At 43.0% G+C, this 17,957-nt stretch overlaps 2 protein-coding genes across 3 annotated transcripts in view; one reads left to right on the forward strand and one right to left on the reverse strand.

Moving 5' to 3' along the window:
* Positions 1 to 11,543: 11,543 nt before the first annotated feature.
* Positions 11,544 to 16,017, reverse strand: Lratd1 (LRAT domain containing 1). The gene is made up of 4 exons (NM_001127299.1): positions 15,708 to 16,017; positions 15,340 to 15,497; positions 15,170 to 15,268; positions 11,544 to 14,695 (listed from the first exon to the last, which is right to left on the reverse strand). Exons 3-4 carry the CDS (start codon positions 15,215 to 15,217, stop codon positions 13,781 to 13,783), a joined length of 963 nt encoding a protein of 320 aa, NP_001120771.1. The 5' UTR covers positions 15,218 to 15,268; positions 15,340 to 15,497; positions 15,708 to 16,017; the 3' UTR covers positions 11,544 to 13,780.
* LOC134479342 (uncharacterized) overlaps positions 13,764 to 17,957 on the forward strand; it is a 261,904-nt gene continuing 257,710 nt past the window's right edge. The window contains exon 1 of one of the 2 annotated variants that reach the window (XM_063262745.1): positions 13,764 to 15,539. In XM_063262745.1, the coding sequence (XP_063118815.1) occupies positions 15,287 to 15,539 (253 nt within the window). In that variant the 5' untranslated portion in view covers positions 13,764 to 15,286. The remainder of the gene's footprint in view (positions 15,540 to 17,957) is intronic. The other variant, XR_010052527.1, reaches the window with a different exon arrangement.

A 17,957-nucleotide genomic window follows, 5' to 3' on the forward strand; every position in this document is an offset into this window, starting at 1 on the left:
TCAAGTTTCCTTTGACTCTTTTTGGTCTTTGTGCCACTAAACGAATGTTTAAATCATTTGTTTTTATGTCTGCAAAAAATGACATTTGAATTTTTATTGAGCTTTCATTGACTCTGAGGTTATTTTTGGTAGCATAAACATATTCACAATATTAATTTTTCTAATTCGTGAGCATAGCCATAGGGACTCTTTCCATCTTCGGGTGTCTTTAATTTCTTTCATCAGTGTTTTAAAGCTTTCATGGCAGTAGACGCCTTTTATTTCGTTGGTTGGGTTTATTCTCATGTATTTTATACTTGTTTATGGCTATTTTAAAAAGGAGTGGTTTCCTTGATCTCTCGGTTTTGTTTTCGTTGGCATGTAGGAAGGCTACAGATTTTGTGTGTTCATATCTTATCCTACCACTTCGGGTATAGCTATTCCTGGATATCAAAATTAACTGAAACTACATAATACAGTTTATAATCTTTTATAATACTTTTCATAAGAATTTATAAGCACAATATGCAGATATATTTTTCTCTTTCCATTTTTAAAAAGTCTTTTAAAAACGAACTTATTGTGTATGGATGGGGTATGCGTGCCATGGTACAGTTGGAGAAATCAGAGGACAATCCTCTGGGTGATTTTTCTTTTTCTGATGAAGAATCCAGTGCTAAATCTCAAGCCCCTTTACTCACTAAGTCATCTCATTGGCCCCGTTCCACTTATTTTTGAAGGACATTTTGCCAAGACATGATAAACAACCTAATGTTTTGAACAATACATAAGAAACCTGCTGACCGAGACCTTGGTCCCACTGTGACAGACACAGATGCCTTGAATGTTATCCAATAGATACATCTCTGATTCTGAAGCTCAGGATGAAACATAAAACAACCCCAAGATAGAAGCTAGATTCCATTTTAACTCTCGTATGTATTTGTACTTGGACATTTTACTCTAGGAGACTGACAGCCCAATCTAGATGATTCATGTATCTATTACATGGTCTATCCAATGTTTGCCTGGATTAAAAGCCTCTTGTGACTATTTATTTTATGTGCATTGCACATAGTGCTCATTTCTTTAGTGTCCACTATTTCATTATTAAAGGAAAAACATTGTTGTTAACCAAGAGTCTACCTGAAAAGGTGTGTAAAAGCTCTTATATGCACACTGAAAATAATAACTATGTTTTCTCTGCCAGACAAAAAGGAGTTATTAATCGGGCTATGAAATGATATAAAACAAAGGACAGTGACTTCAGATTAGAACATCAACATTAAAGTGACGGTGAACTACCTGAAAGATGGTGACTGTTGATGTGTGGTCAGTGTGCAGTTATGCACACACGTTTCTGTGTGTGAAAGCCAGAGGCCAACTTCTCAGGCTGTTCCTCCGGAGTCTATCCACCTTTTTAGTTGAAACGAGATCTCCCACTAAGTTCTGAGCGAGACTGGCTAGTTAGCAAGCTTCAGGGACAGTTTGTCTTCCATCATCCCAGTGTTTTTATTATAAACACAGATCACAGAACCTGCCTTTCTATGTGCTTGGGCTCAAATTCAGCTCCGTAAACTTGAACGGCAAGCATTTTGCAGGCTGAACCATCCATTTAGCTCTAGGCTGTGTTCTTGAGATTGGTGTTTGCCCTCTACCAAGCCTCAGTGCCCCTATTTGTTCAATAATGATGGGAAGACCCAGCTGATAGAAGGTTCACTGGGACAATGACAACCGATGACCTGACTTTCGGATCTGTAAGTTCATATCCACAGTTACCTTCCTGGTGCTGGGGACTTGTCTTCTCCATTTAGTCCCTTATTATATACACATACATTGGAGACACCTTTGTAGATAATGAGAGAGTTTTCCAAGGAAACAAAATCATTCTAGCCTTATAAGCTTGGAGACTTAAAAATATTATGTTAAGATTTGCTGCTTAAAGTTACTCTGATAGATGGATTCTTCCACTAAGTAGCCCATATTAAATTCCAAACATAATGCTACAGTAAAAATAGGGCTCCAACATCAGCAGTCTTCCTTGGGGGCTCTTGTCAATTTGACAGATTTGACAGGCAGACAAATTTAATTTATTAAAATATTCTGTCTAGCATTTTTAAAAGACAAGGGGTTTTTACACTGAAAATGGACTGTTTTCACAGGCTTATTAAAATAAATGCATAAAGTCAGCTGTTTTCCATTGGACTTCATTAACGTAGATGTGATATAGAAGGAACTGTGGTCTAACACCTGGTACTTTTTATGATACAGTTTTCCATCTTTGCTCAGATCATAGAATTTTCCTTTTTAAAAGATAAATGGGAATTCCATAAAAGAAGGCACTATTTTTTTGTTTGTAGAGTGTTCTAGATTTTGTGGAGATATTTACGCTAATCAGTGAAGGCCTTTAGGAAGTCAAAGCATCACGTCAAAAGCAACTTTCAAAATATGAAACGACTTAGTTTCTTTGGACAATAGATTTATGTTTCTTTTAAGTCTAACACTTTTTTTTTAAATTTATGGGACAAATAAAATATCACAGATTTCTTCTTTCTTTAAACAGAGGCCATTTTAAATTAAGTATAACAGTCTTCATAATTAATGTGATTTTATAAACTGGAAGATAATATCACTTTCATAGTGGCTTGTTCTGGCTTAGCAACTATCCCACCTTAAGAAATGATTACACTTTGGGTAATGAATTTTGATGCTAAATGGCTTTCTGTATGGTGCATCTGACCGGTTTACATCCTGTGGCTGTGTCCTTTTGTCTCTCCTTGAATGAGATGATCCTTTTGCAGTTCGTAACTGTTTTGGGCTCAGCAAACTCCTTGAAACCCCAATATTTGCACATCTTTCTGTAATGGGACTTATCCCAACGCAGTGAACTACGTCTTCATAGATCCATCTACTTGTCAATCAAAGATTCTGTCTACAGTCCATGCTAAACTAATTGGCAAATCATGTGCTTGGTAGCATGCTAACTGTGATAGGTCAACAGCAAAAGGGCTTTGCCTCTACACGTATAAATCTTCCTTCTAAGCTATTTTAGGATCAAATTTACCCTACAAATAGACTTTCACATAGTAATGATAGTTGGTAGACTATTATATTTAAGTAAAGAGAATAAAGTATTTCGATTCCCCAGAACTATTAAAAATCCATCAGAAAGGTATGATTATTTTAGGAACATCATTCAGATCTTCCAGCCAGTCAATGCCTTTAATGTATGCTTTTTTTCTTAGATCCTATAGAATTAAAAAATAATGATACCTTGATAATTATCTATATTCTAGGCAGTAGTGGATTAAGACTAATGATGTTCCTGCCTCCTTGGCCAGAGCTCACATTCTAAATTAATAAATTAACATCAAGGAGTTCAGTGAGTGCCATTCATATGCATATAGGTATTGGGCCATCCACAAGGGCATGATGAATCTACCAGTCTCCACACTGCTAAGGGAAATTGACTGTTCCCACACCAGCAGCCATCAACTGTTGCCAATAGCAGCCTCGGTTAGGGGACCTACCACGTTCACGCTGGATTTTTAACCCATCTGATCCTGCACAGATCTTGTGTGGATCAAAATTGCCATGAGTTCATATGTTAAACAGAAATGTCCAACATTCCTCCCACTATTCTGGATTCTGGCTCTTGTATTCCTCTGGCTTTGCTCCGTGTTCCCTCAGTCTTGAATGGGGAAGAATTGATATAACTGTCACGTTGATAGTTTAGCACAAACTTTTTGCTTATATGTATCATTTTGAATGGTAAAGTGTCTCTGTATTAACCACTGCCTATTGCTTAGAAGGAGAAAAAACTTGCTCAGGATAGAAAGAAATAATTCCCAGGGAGTTTGGCAATGTTGTATTGTACTTTAGATAAGCAATACAAGTAGTTTCTTCCCTAGGGCCTGTGATGTTCCCAGCCATAGGTTTTGGACATGTTTATAGTATTAGGGATGAATTCCCTTTTATGCATCAGGAAAGGCTATTGCCATTGCTTTTGCCTCATGGTGTTAGAAGATACTCTGTAGGGTGATCAAGGAAGACTGTTTATGGGGATGACTAGCTGCCCTCTTGATTGGATTTGAGGCCTGCTTTACATTTTTTGGTTCTTCAACTTGGACTGTACTTCATAATCACATGACTGAAAACAAAGGCCTGGTGTTCAAGCCTCAGCAACTTATAAATTGGATGTCGTGGTGATATAATCTAATACCAGCGACTGGGTGAAAGAAGAAAGAGGATCAGAAGTTCAAGGTCATCTTCGGGTTCACAGTAAATTTGAGAAATGCCTAGGGTGCACATAACCTTGCCTTGAAAATAACAATTTCATGAAGAAATTCATAAATAAATACAGCCTTTGCAGTTGCAATAATAGACTTGTTACTTTTGCATTAACTGGATTGAATCATATCAGCACTGGCTGAATGTCAAATGGGTGACCTGATCCCTGCCTTTAGAGTAAAGCTATCTCAAAAAGCAACGTAGGTTGCTATTAATTTAAACTTTCTTTCATGGATCTTAGGGCCTGAAGATGGGAATAGTATATGACTGAAATGCAAATTCAAAGTTTAGGTCAACTGCCCTGGAACTCAGTGTGGGAGGATTCAGTGGGCTTACTGATTTCTCGTCTCTGGTATAGTAGAATAGAAGGAAGAACAGCTTCACAAAACAGCCAGGGCATGCAGGAGGGGAGGTGGGAGGCTCTTACCAAGACTCAGGACAGAGGTGATTTTGAAATAGGGCCATGTAGGGGAGAAGAATATTCTTCAGAAGTGAACTTGATCATGCAGAGAGACACAGTGACACATTTTGGGAGTCAGGTAATATTCACTGCTTATGGTTCCCAGTAGTGATATGTTGAGAGTGACATTCAGAGGTCAGTGATGTTGAAAGGTTTATAGGGAGACACAGCCAGAATACGGCAAATACTGGGCGAATGCCAGCAACAAACCACTGAACTGAGAATAGGACCCCCGTTGAAGGAATCAGAGAAAGAACTGGAAGAGCTTGAAGGGGCTCGAGACCCCATATGTACAACAATGCCAAGCAACCAGAGCTTCCAGGGACTAAGCCACTACCTAAAGACTATACATGGACTGACCCTGGACTCTGACCTCATAGGTAGCAATGAATATCCTAGTAAGAGCACCAGTGGAAGGGGAAGCCCTGGGTCCTGCCAAGACTGGACCCCCAGTGAATGGGATTGTTGGGGGGAAGGCGGTAATGGGGGGGAGGGGAGGAGGGGAACACCCACATAGAGGGCGAGGGGGAGGGGTTAGGGGGATGTTGCCTGGAAACCGGGAAAGGGAATAACGTTTGAAATGTAAATAAGAAATACCCAATTTAGTAAAGATGGAGAAAAAGAAAAAAGAAAAACAAAAAAAAAAAAAGAAAGAAAGAAAGGGCTGTAGGGAGGTTGAGCCGAACCAACTAGAGTATGATTTTCATGCTGTCCAGGAGCCTCTTCCCCCCTACTAAGTTTTGGGAAGTCTTTAAAGGTTCCAGGAAGCAGTAGAGGCAGAAGAGCTTTGGTTTTGATGACTTGTTTTGTTGGTCTATAAAGAATGGAGGAACTTGTCTAGAGTCTGTTCTCCTTTGTCAATCCTGTCTCATAAAGTTTTACACAGACAAAGCAGAAGCATACAAGCGTACAGAGTTCTGAGAGGAGAATGGTAAAGATGCTTTTTGAAAAATCTTCTCTGTCTACTTTGGAAATTGGTCTTTGGGAAAAAAGCTATGCTTCACCAGTATCACTGATTCTTTAGAATTCAAACTTCAAACTAGTATTTGTATTTTATTCTAAAATATGCCATTCTTGAATTTCGATTCCCTCCTCCCTCCCCCCTGACCTTATATACAGCAGGATATCCAGCTTAAAATCCCAAGATGAAATAGCTTTGGTACTGACAACCATAGCATGACCCAAACCATATTAAATTCTATTAAGTGCCTAGGGCTGCTAAGAGAATAATAACTTCCTGGAAAACCCCAGGGCAACTGTCCTAAGAATTCTGGGGAAAATATTAAATATAGAAGCATATATATTTCATAAGACATTAATTTAGTTACATTTTGAGCACTCAACTTCATTTCAGATTACTCTAGCTGCTCAACCAGCCTGGAGGTCCAAAACATATCAAAGGAAGATGATTTTTTTCACTCTTGCCCCATCATGGAAATGCCAAGCAAGCAGCCCTTTTCTCTTTCACAAGTGCTATGAATATAATGGCTGAGGGGTAAGATTTAAAGAGATTTCCTTTTGCAAAAGGAAAAAGGACTTGCATTTTTGTAGACTTTTTTTATACTGGCTGAAACATCTTAGGGCAGTCATGGTTCCTTTTATTAAGGCAGCTCACATGGAAAATTCCTTGTTTCATGTTCATATCTTGAAAGCCAATCCTTTGTTGCCTATAAAATTTGCAGCTGTGTTGTATCGTCAAGGCAGAAGTTTCCTTACCAAAAGGGAAGGAACCTGCAATTCCATAGTAATGAAACTCATAAAGGCCATTCATGAAGAAATGTATATCCTACTGGGCTGAAGACAGAAAGCTTTTAAACTTTATAAGGCTAGCCTCTTACCACTTGTAATATAGTGCAATATGAAATTTCATCATTCTAGCTAGTTTCCTAAATAGAAGTTAGCTTCCTACTGAGTAATATGTAGAGACTATCACATATAAGTTCATGCTAATTTTTTTTGATATTTCTACAGTGGGAAGCCATCTCTTCTATTGTTAGGTTTTTCCATCCACCATCCACTAAGGAAGACTTGATGGTGCTAGGCTTTGCAATGGCAAAAGAAAGAACAAGTTACATAATCTTTGTCCCCCATAGAACAAACAGGTGTGAGAGAAAAGACTTAACTGACATTTATACCAGACCAAAGAGTATGGGACTTTTCTAAGGAAAGTACAATGGAAATTACAAGAATAAAATGATCAAAACCACTCAGTAGGTTTGGCTAGGTCTTGGTCCTTGAAAGATGGATAAATATGAGTTTGTGATTCTAGAATTGAGACAGGAAGATTGAAAAAAAAATAAAGTCATGGAAGCCTGAATTAAAACTACATGTTCTACAAATGTCCTGAAAGTTGTAGGACATGCAACCGAACATGGACAGATTCACACTGTGGAGGATGGTAATTGTCTTACTAAAGTATTTGGTGATAAATCTTGTGAACAATGAAACTGTCTGTGGAAAGATCACCATGGCCACAAGTGTTTAGAAAGAGGGACCATGGAGTAGAAACAAGCGAGGAAACAATAGGAACAACAAGGCTAACATGTGGAGACCAAACAGAGAAAATTGCAGGTATAAATAAAGCTACTGGCATAGAGTACCCCTCACTGTATGTAGGAAATGCTCACCACAGCCAGAAAAGTCAGTGCCATATCCCATAAGGTACAATCAAATTAAAGGGTATATGAAGATGCTTGAAAACCTGTCAATCATCTCTTGCACAAAAATGAATCCAACTCCCTCAGTATTTATAGGTTCTATAAATTAGTGCTCATGATGCTTCTCATGCAATCTTTGCTTGTTCTTGAATATGAACACAGTTTGGGTCAAAAAGATACAAAAGGAATATGGAACCCGTCATGCTGTGGGTATGAAGTAAATGCCTTAAATTGACAACTCAAAACACACAGGGTCTACAGGAAGGTGTCATCTAATTTCACTAAATATAACTTCTAATATGAATATATCCCATATCATATATTGGATTATATTTATCATTACAATATAAAAAATGCACATGTCCTCAAAGAACTGTTTGCCATTTATCTGCAATTTTAATCTCACTGAAACACCTATAGTTTTGTGAGTTGTATCTGAAAACACTGCCCCAAAACTTGTGCTTCTTTTGACTCCCAACCCTAGAGGCATGTTACCACTAGGAAGCAAAGGACAGAACATGTATACCGCTGTTAGTGACAACCTGTCATGAAATTATCTTCAGGGACTCCCCCAGATTTGTGTAGTGTTTAGGAGAAGCTGAAAACTGAAGAAACTGGGCTTCACACTTAATGAATAAGCCAGCACGCTTCAATATTATAGGCAAGAAGATAAATCTTTGAATTTATAATTACCTACTTGTTAACACAAATATCCGTATACTAGCAATAAAATAATTTCATGTTTCCCACTGAGACACAAATCAATTACTAACACCTACATTGATATCACAGACATATTGTGACTAGAAGGAAAACAATAAACTAATTAATTAATAAGCCAAATATCGTCTTACAGTTTTGTGTGAACTTTTGGGTTGATGCCTTGATGGATTTTTAAAGTGTAGTTCAAGATGGTTCCAGCTTACACGTTTTGCCTCAGTACCCAGAGGTTCCACTGCCTCCATTCATACACAATATTTCCTAAGTACCTACCACTTACATAAGACTAAGTTCAGAACTTATGTTCACATACAAAAATAATTGGATTATAAAAGCCAGCAAGCATAGCAATTATTTTACCGTGTACCAATGAGTAATGTTTATTTGAAAAAAAAATGCACCCTGACCAAACGGCATCAAATCTAATTATCCTATCGAGGGAAGCGTGTATTTTCCTCTTTGTCTACAAATGAAAAACATTTTTGCTTCTTATGATTGTAGCAAAAGCTACAATAATGACCCTCCTCTGAAGGAATAATTTTGTCATTTCATGCTAAGAAAAGCTCCCCGTGGGGTGAGAGGGAGAGGGATGTGAGAGAGGCCAGATTCAGAATTACTAGTTTGCTTTCACCCTTCTGACCAAAAGACAAGAGAACATCTTTTAATTTTCTTGGATCCCTTAATAGATGTTTCTAGAGGCAAAACTCTGTATTCCAGACACCCTAAGTGGGAAGCCCCAAGGCCTAATCCTTATAAGAAGGCAGCCCAGGAGCTCTCCAAGGCATCTCTGCCAACTTCAGCTATGGAAGCTCATGTCTCCTTCACCCCTCAGGCCAGTACTTTCTGAGTTTCTGAGTGATCAAGAATTACTGAAACCCATATGATTGAGATACCTTTTATACCTACTATGTGCTCCATACCCTCAGTCATTAGAGAAACAGAGGAAAACCCACAGCTGGGACCTGCTCCCATGGATGTTCAGCCATCTAAAGCACAGATCTTATCCTCCCAGCAAGGGCAGAGAAGACCTTCTTCATCCCAACATACTCAAACCTTGGCAATCTTATACTAGGACACCCAGTGAGGTAACACACATCCTCAAAAGGAAACTTCGAGTTATGCAGCCAGAGAACCTCATAAATTAGTAAAGTGTTGCACCTCAGAGTCAGCTTTTCTCTGCTGTCTTCAGTCAGACTGGAGAGCAGGTATCTCCTGTTGAAACGCTTACCAGGTCAGAAAATTTTATAACCTCAGCAGTTCATTCCCATCCTTATTTGTTCCAGTCCCTCCTGACCTTTTCACATTTCCTTTGAATCTTGCTTTTGCTTCTGGTTTTGCTTTTTTGTTTGTTTATTTGTTTGTTTGTTTTTCATTTTCAAAAAGTGAAACTAAACTGGAGGTTGTGGCGCCATCCTGTAATTGCAGCATTCAGCTGGGGTAGGCAAGAGGAGCATTTTGAGGTTGAAACCAACACCCTGGTCTGCACTGAGAGTTGCAGGCCAGCCAGGGTCACACGGTGAGACCCTGCTTCAAAAAAACAAGCCAAAAGGAAAAGAAGAAGAGAAAGAGAAAAATATGGGGCACATGGGTGGTGGGTAGGTGTGTGCAGGAAAACTACGCCAGTACACGTATTTTGTTTGTGCTTGGTTTTAGCCACAGCACGTTGTGCCCAACTGCCCGTGAACTAAGTTAACCGTTAACCCCTGGGCATTCTGCCTCCTGTATTTATAAAATCTTAAGTCACTTTCCATCTGCTCTTTAAAAAACAGTGTGTGTGTGTGTGTGTGTGTGTGTGTGTGTGTGTGTGTGTGTGTGTGTGTGAATGAAATGTCTAGCTAGTAGCAGAAAGGTATATATGGAATGAATGTTATTATAGACAGGTACATACCAGCATTCTTCTAATAGCTAAAGCCGTTCAGTGAAAATGAACTCGGTTTGAGGTGAAATATTATCTAACTGAAACTCCTTATTTCAAAGCACCTGGAAATCTGTGGCTTTCCATGCGTACCTTTTGTGTATGCTGCACATGGTCTCTCCACACAAATACAAACCAATACATTCAAGGGAAGCCATGAAGAGCCCATAGCTCCACCATGCACAGGACCCAAGTTCTATCTCAGCACCAACAGCAAAAGCAAAAAGCAGCAGCAGGGAGATTTGAGGACATACATGTGGATTAGAAAAAATTAGGGGCCTTTACTATTACTGTATAATCTACTATTAACTTTACTTCAGTTTGACTTTACCTTGTGTATTAGGTGACTTGGTCCTTTAATTCTTAGAGATGCTGGAAGTAAAACAGATGCAATTACCAGAGGAAACTGGAAGATCACGAGGATAACTAAATTGAGCACTCAAGAAATTATTATTTTTTAAATATCAAAAAAACATTTTTCTGACAAATGTCCTTTTTCGAACAAAAGTGTTCATCAAAGACACGGGACATTGAAAGGGGAAAAGATGAATACAAATCATGTACCATCAATGAACTCAAAATTTGCTTCTGTGCCTGGCAAACTATTCTATTTTCTAAACGCAGATTAATGTGTATAATTCTTTTTCATTTGAAAATGCTGACATAAAGGTCACTTAAATTGTTAAATACTGAAGAAAATTTTATACCTATTAATTTAGCTCATTGATATGGTTGATTTTTTTGTTTGTTTTGTTTTGGTGCAGTAAATGCAACTTCTACAGGATTTCTTCTTCAAATGAAAAATGCACACTTGGAAAGGAATGGCATCGGAGGGCTTTATTTTTCAAACGTTTGCCCAGCTCACCTTTCTCATCTGTTTTATTTATTTTGTTTGTTTGCTTGTTTAATGCAGTAAGTTCATTTACATTTTAAATTTCTTTTTTTTTCCAGGTATTAGCTTGCTTTTCAGATATGCCTCTTAGCAGGGGAGAAAAGGTAAAGGTGGCCTCTACCCTGGTAAGGGCTGAACAGAGGTCAACTTCACCCTCTTCACATCATGGGAGTTAGTACAGAGCTCCCAAGGACAACAAAAACTAATTGTCCCTTTATTGTCCCTTTGCAAATGTTAGAAAACTCATGGCTTAATTCCTGTAACCAATGCAATCTAGAGAAATGGGATTAGCCCACAATAAAACTCAAGCGATCTGTACAAAGAGATCTTTGACCTTAGAAACCCTTTCCAATTCTTTTTTTTATCGATGTTTTATTATTGAGAATTTGTAAAAGTCCACAAAGACCTAGGCAGATCACTCTAGCAACAAATCTATCCCAATCTGATTTTCACTGCTATTAGTTTTCAGCAAGTATAAAGTTTGTAAACCGTTCCCCTCTGAGGGTGGCCCTCTTAGAAAGGGTTTAAGTACCATCAAAGGAATAATTCAGTTTTGGGTGTGATGGAGACTGATAAGTTCTTTTGCCCACTCATTGACACAGTGTCAAGAAGGAGTCCTGTTAGAACCAGTGCTTAGGATGGTGTTTAATTCAGCAGGGAGCCAAGATACAGTAATAGGACACAGGAAAGGATATGTTGTGTGTAGACACAAGAAAGAATTTTGGTTTATGGTCATCAATCTGTCATTTGCCTAAAGAGTAAGTAAGTTCTCCATACATGCAAAGGTTAAGTTTAGTTGTTACAAAAGTTTTGCTGTTGTATGTGCTGAAAGAAAAGCATAGCAGTTTCAAAAAATAAATCACTCGATTGGCTTCAGAAAAAATACTTTAGTTCATATTTCATTGATTTGACCTTTTGACTCAGGATCAGAGAATGAATCCAGCATGAAAACAAGATGAAATGAAATAAAACAACAAAAATCCCCAGAAAACAGAAACAAACTATTTACCATTGAAATGGCATTTCCCTGTCGGCTAACTTCCATTAGTTTTTATTGCATCATTTTTGAAATGCCAAGAGAGTGGCTTTGGACGTAGTGTTTGCTGTTCAACTAAACCATAGTGTTCAATTGCTTGCGACCATTAGCTAAACACCATTTTCTGATGAACTCCCTCAAGAGAGAATGTATACCTTCTAAAATGTGTCTAGCACATAGAATCAAGTAACGATCAGTTAGGCTGGGGTTGTACCCCTTGGAGAAAAATCCACAAACTCTTGCCCAAAGGAAGGAGCTTCACATAACCTTCACGTTTTGAAAGACACACATTCTGTCCTGCTTCTAAGAGCGCTTCCCTGTTCTCAGAAATAAACAGCAGGACAAGCTACAAAAGAGGGCCCCCGAATCCCATGAACTCTAGATTCCTTTCAAGGGGAATCAAGAGGTGAGGACAAGGGGGAGGGCAATGCAAAGATGAAATGGTAATGATATACAGCATAAAGAAAAGACCCCTCGTGGAACTTGCTAGCAATTTTCACCAAAGCAGCAGACCCTTGAACTGACAAAAATTCAGTATAATATACACACTAATGAACAGCTCCACCGTTGCAGGCCTGCTTTGTAAAGCCAGGAAAAAAAAAGTAATAACTATAATATCCCCCAAACAGAATTCTCATAAGAGTTGAGAAAAACCAGAGTGAAAGCAATGTCAGCTAAGGTCTTAGCTAAATTCCACTCCTAATGGCCCCCGGTATTTAAGCTATCATGGATTAAAGCCATGAAAATAAAAATTTCAATTTGAAATTTCATTAGCATGTTGCTAAAAATGATCAAGAGAAGCGTCGACACTGTAGGCTTTGTTGATATCGTTGGAAAACTGCTGTTTCATTTTACAAACAATCTCCACCTCCCCCCGCCTTCTAAGATCTTCTGGTTAGGAAAAGCCAAACTAAAGACACTGGCTAGGCTGTCCTAATGCTGGTTTCTGGAATGTTGTAGATCTTCCCTGCCTCCCTCTTCTTCAGTCCCTCAGAAAACAGGACTCTGTGAGTGAGGAGGGAAGCAATCATGGGCAAAAAGCCTCCTCCTTCCTAAGTTCAAGTGCCCACACACCAGGTGAATTAGCTCCTTTTCCGGAGCCGGCAAGCCCTCCTCTCCCAAAGAAGTGCTTCAGCCATTTTCCTCCCGGGACCCAGAAGGCTTTCTTTCTGGCAAGTGTTGGTCAAGCCGGGGATGGCATCTACTTCCAGTTGTACAAACGGGAAGCCAAACCTATCTAGCTCAGCCGGAAGCCTGGAATGCTTTGTCAGGAGACTCTGGGGCTGGAGAGCTGCAGGACAGTGCTGGGCAGCCTCAGGGTAACCTGGAGTCCCTGAAGTGCTCCCAAGTACACAGAGACAGGCTCGGTTTCATGGGAATTCTGATATCCCAGGACACACCACTCTCCACTCGGGAGTTGAATTGTGTCCCCAAAAGACTAATTCTCACCTCCGTCTGGTCTGTGTGTGCGCATCTGGGGATAGTGGTGACGGTTCCCTGTGACTAAGGATATTTGCCCTGTCTGCTGAAGAGTCACTGACCCTTGGCTCGCTGGAAAGGTAGTGTCCTTGCTCCCCTTTTGCCCACTCCCTCTTTCCCTTCACAACCCAGGGGAGAGGTGCAGGCTGGGTTACCCTGGCACGGTCACCAACACCCGGGCTGTCTTAGGGGTGTGCAGCTGCGCTCGCCCAGTGCGGGGGTTGGTTAGTTCTTGAAGCTTCTAGACGCTGGTCCTGGGCGGGCGCGTTAGGGGGGCGTGGAGTGCAGAACTGCGGGGACTGGAAGGGAGCTCCGGGCGTGGGAACTGGCGCGCCGGGCGGTCCCTCGGAGGCTACTCCTTGTCATCCACAAAGTCCTCAAGCTCCTGAAGCACTCGAAGGCGGCCACTGGCGTCTATGCGACGCTTCTCGCGGATGAGGTCCTCCAGGCTGTGGAACCGAGCCGTATGGACTTTGTTCTCCTCTAGATGCACCTTGAGATAATACTGCTGTTGCGGAGGCTGCGTTCCTGCGGGAACCTCCCCTCCAGCCTTGAACTCGCGCTTTCCAAAGCGGCACCAGGCAGCGAAGCTCTCGGAGTTCGTCCAGCAGATCTCCTCGCTCTTGAGGCCCAGGTGGCCACAGGCGTTCTGCACCACCAACTCGGCCACCAGCGGGCGGTAGCGGTACCAGCTATTCACCACCCGGCCCACGTTGGCCGCGCCCGCCTGGTACAGGCTGTCCTGGCGGATCTCGCCTTGGTGCAGGTGGATGATCTGCCCGCCGCCCACGTAGACGGCCCAGTGAGGGGCTGGCGCGGGCTGCTCGGTCGCCGGCTGTAGCCACAAGAGCTCTAGCAGATCGCCCGGCTCGCAGATCGCGGGCAGCGCAGTGACCGCGTATACACTCAAGTCGGCGCCCTGAGGGCCGCCGGTCACTTTGGAAAAGATGCATTCCTGGCCTCGGAAGGCGGAGAACTGAGTCTCGTTGAGGACGAGCTGGTGCAGCAGGTGGTGATGGTGGCGGCTGGGGCTCTCTGGGCAAGGGCTACAACCTGGAGGGCCCTTCACACCAAACTTGTCCGGCTGCCCGCGTTCGTCCAGGTCCTCCTCCTCATCCGAGAAGAAGTAGGCAACCCCGACTCGCAGCTCGTCCTTCTCAATCCCAGATGGGTCCCCAGTGGGCAACTCGCTGTAGTTGAGGTGGGTGATGCGATCCAGTTGGTTGCCCATCAATGACGCGGCGAGGCCAGGGCCAGGAACTGAGATCTGCCGAGGGAGAGAGGATAGACACCATCAGAGTCCGGAATGACCCTCCTGGTGTCCCCTGCCCAAGGAGTTCAGTTCCCCAAGTGCCTGCAGCTTGTCTAATCACCGGCACTGAAGTCGCCTGCAACAGCCAACTTTGCAGATACTCCCTGGGGGAAAAAAGGGAGGGGGGGGGGACAGAAGAAAGCACCAGTCTCAGGGGCCAGAGCAGACACTATACCAGCTCAGCCAGCCTCTGACTCTGCCCAGGAACCCTGCCCCGTAACTTCCACAGGAGAAACCGCAGGCGGGCTAGAGAGCATGTAAGGTTCAAGTGGGCGAAGAGAGCGCAGGTTGTGGCAGGGTAGGAGATGGTTACCCAGAAGGAAGAGAAGAGTGTCAAGAGAAGCCCCAAGGACCGAAGCTAGAGCAAGCTGAGCTCATTGTGGTCGCCATCCTCTGCAGCCCACCTACTCGTTTTGGACTGGGTCACACCCCATCCCTTACAGCGCCTTGCACAATGACAGACTGGTTTGCAGGCATTCAATTGACATCAGCAACATTTTGCACACTTGGAGTCCAGACACTGACAAGCTGGTACATACACCCACAATGCTAATGTCATACACCCACAATGAAACATCTTGGAGACCACACACTGGCACTATCTACCCCCAATTCCTACACAATTCCGGACGTATGCCTGCACACTTGCACGTACACTCAAGCACCGGGGCACACCTGCCCACGCAGGCAGGTACACTCTGCCCTCTCCTTGCTTGCCTTCTCATAGAGCCAATCGGACTGCGCCAGGGCGAGGCTGCTAAAATAACAAAGAGACAGGGGAGGCAAGGCGAAACCCATGGTGAGTATTAGTGGTGTGTGTGTGTGTGTGTGTGTGTGTGTGTGTGTGTGTGTGTGTGAAGAGGTCTACTTTCAACCCAAAGAGCCCCTTTCCTTAACCCAGCACACAATCCACACACTCGGACGAAGAAAAACCATTTTTAAGGCAAAGAAAGCGGCTTTTCCGTACCCGTGATTTCCCTGCGCCCGAAACCCCAAACTCCTTTTAAAGTCTCCAGGTCCCCATGGGTGCTGTGGAGGCGGCAGTGGCGAGTGGGTCCTGGAGGCGCGTGGGACTGCGGTTCAGATCTATCCGGAGACAAGCAGTGAGGTGAGGTACCCAGAGCGGTGAGGGTGCGCTCCGTGTCTACGCTGGCTTGGGCGTCTGCTCCACCTGGCAAGTCCTGGCTCCACTCGGCTTTCCTACAGCCGCGCGGACGACTCTTAAATCCCCTGAACAGCCGTTTTCCAGGCCCGCCCCGGAACGCGCCCATTGGCTAGGACTCGCCTCCGAGCCCTGCCAATCTGTGCTGGGGGTGGAATCAGGGGCGGGTTTCCTTTGTGCTCCGCCCTGCCCAGCCCCCAGCATTCCCCTGCCTCACTGCTTTGGGAGCGTAGGTGTGAGCACCCGTGGGGAGCACAAGAGGGGCGTGGCTAGTACACCCAGCTGCTCCTTTGCAACCGAGTCCCTAGTAACAGAACACAGTCCGCCCGCGTTCGTGTTCTGTATTCTAAGGGGACAGATTCCAGAAGGAAAGCTGAGTTTGGAGGTGGAAAAAAAAAAGAACACTCTGCGAGGCCACGGCATTGTGAGTGGCTAGGAACCGGGAACCGCGTATTTGAGGCTGCTTTGATGGGACTTCGGAGTCTTGCTTGGCTCCTGGCTGTCGCGCAGTCGCTTCTGTTCCTGTCAGTCACGGACGCCTTAGAAATTGCAGGATGGCGCTCAGCGCCCGTCCTTTGAGCCAAGTGAAAGTGCTGACCCAGCGCCGGCGCCGGCGCCTGGTTTTAAAAGGAGAACCATGTAGGTGTCAAAGGCTACCAGAAAGTCTGAGTTTAGGCAGGCTGGCACCTTCTCTGAATGTGCCTTTGTCTTCAACCTCCCATTTCCTGTGAAAGGGCTGAATCTCAAACGCTAGCTGATACTATTGCACGAAAGTGCTGTCCAGTTCCAGAACTGTCCGAGCTAAGAGGAGTGTGTGTGTGTGTGTGTGTGTGTGTGTGTGTGTGTGTGTGTGTGTGTGTGTGTGTGATGGAGAAAGTATCCATTAGTGTTTAAAGATGGAAACTCAGTGAATGAAAGCGCTAGGGACCACTGGATGTCACAAGGTGACTTTCTTTCTTAAAAGGAAATTCTAGACAGTTTTCAAACTTTACTGCCTTAAGCTTCGGAAGAGTTAAGACTTTCTGGGTCAGGTCTTCATGCCCTTTTTACATTGAAGGGCTTCTGAGATGACTGTCTGTCTGTCTTTATCTCTGTCTCTCCGCCCTCCCTCCCCCTCTCCCTCCCCCACCCCTCACCCCCCTCCATTCAGGGATTGGTTGACCAGTGATGCAAACTCAGAACACTTCACTTCATTACAAACCTGAACCACATATGTCCCTTAGGCTTGCAGACTACACAGCTGGGTTCTGGGTCTCCTTGGCAATGGCTGACAGGGGATGGGCTTCATTAGTAGTCACCAAAAAGGAAAACTGATCACAGAGGCCACCTTCCCCGTGCCTAGAGGTTTAAGTAGGCAATTTAAATCCCAGACCTTTCTAGAGTATTCACTAATGCCTGATTTGTATCAAATGGGGAAATATCCTGGGATCAGTCAGCAACAACAGCCTTGTCAAAGTTTATAGGAAGTTTAGTTTTTAAATAAACTACACCGTTTGTTGATGGGCTAAATTCTTGTCTCACTATGTGAGAAACAACAACAGCTAAAGCTAGTGTTTCGAAGAAGTTAGTCGTTTGGCCTAAGTTCATAGAATGTGCTTGCTGTCAACCTTTCTCTCCTGGGCTGTCGGCCTGATTCTTTGCATAGCCTTCACCTCCTGTTCAGGTTTGTGTGGTTTTCATAGATATTGTCTGCCTTCATAGAACACAAGTGCAGTGATTAATCGAAGTACAGACTTGATAAGTATTGCTGGAAAAAAAGGACTGATTTTAAGTCAGTCATCTGGATAGTTGTATTTACTCAAATTGGCTGAGAAAATTGGCCAGTGTCCAAGTGCTTCTGTGAATGGGAATGGCACCCTTAGACTCATATTTTTGTATGCTTGGTCATCATTATTGGTGAACTCTTTGAGAAGGATTAGGAAGTGTGGCCAGGTTGGAAGAGGTGTGTCTCTGTGGGTGGGCTTTGAGGTTTCAGAACCCAGGTCACTCCCAGCTCTCTCTGTCTCTCTGCCTCTCCGTTTCTCTGTCTCTTCCCACCTCTCTCTCTGTCTTTGT

Source organism: Rattus norvegicus, chromosome 6, assembly GCF_036323735.1.
Source record: "Rattus norvegicus strain BN/NHsdMcwi chromosome 6, GRCr8, whole genome shotgun sequence".
In the NCBI taxonomy this organism is placed as follows: Eukaryota; Metazoa; Chordata; class Mammalia; order Rodentia; family Muridae; genus Rattus; species Rattus norvegicus.

Coding starts and splice junctions, on each gene's coding strand:
- Lratd1 (NM_001127299.1), bottom strand. CDS start 15,217: ATGCCTGCAAACCAGTCTGTCATTGTGCAAGGCGCTGTAAGGGATGGG. Junction 14,696..15,169: donor AAGGCGCTGTAAGGGATGGG/GTGTGACCCAGT, acceptor CTCCCTCGGCAG/ATCTCAGTTCCTGGCCCTGG.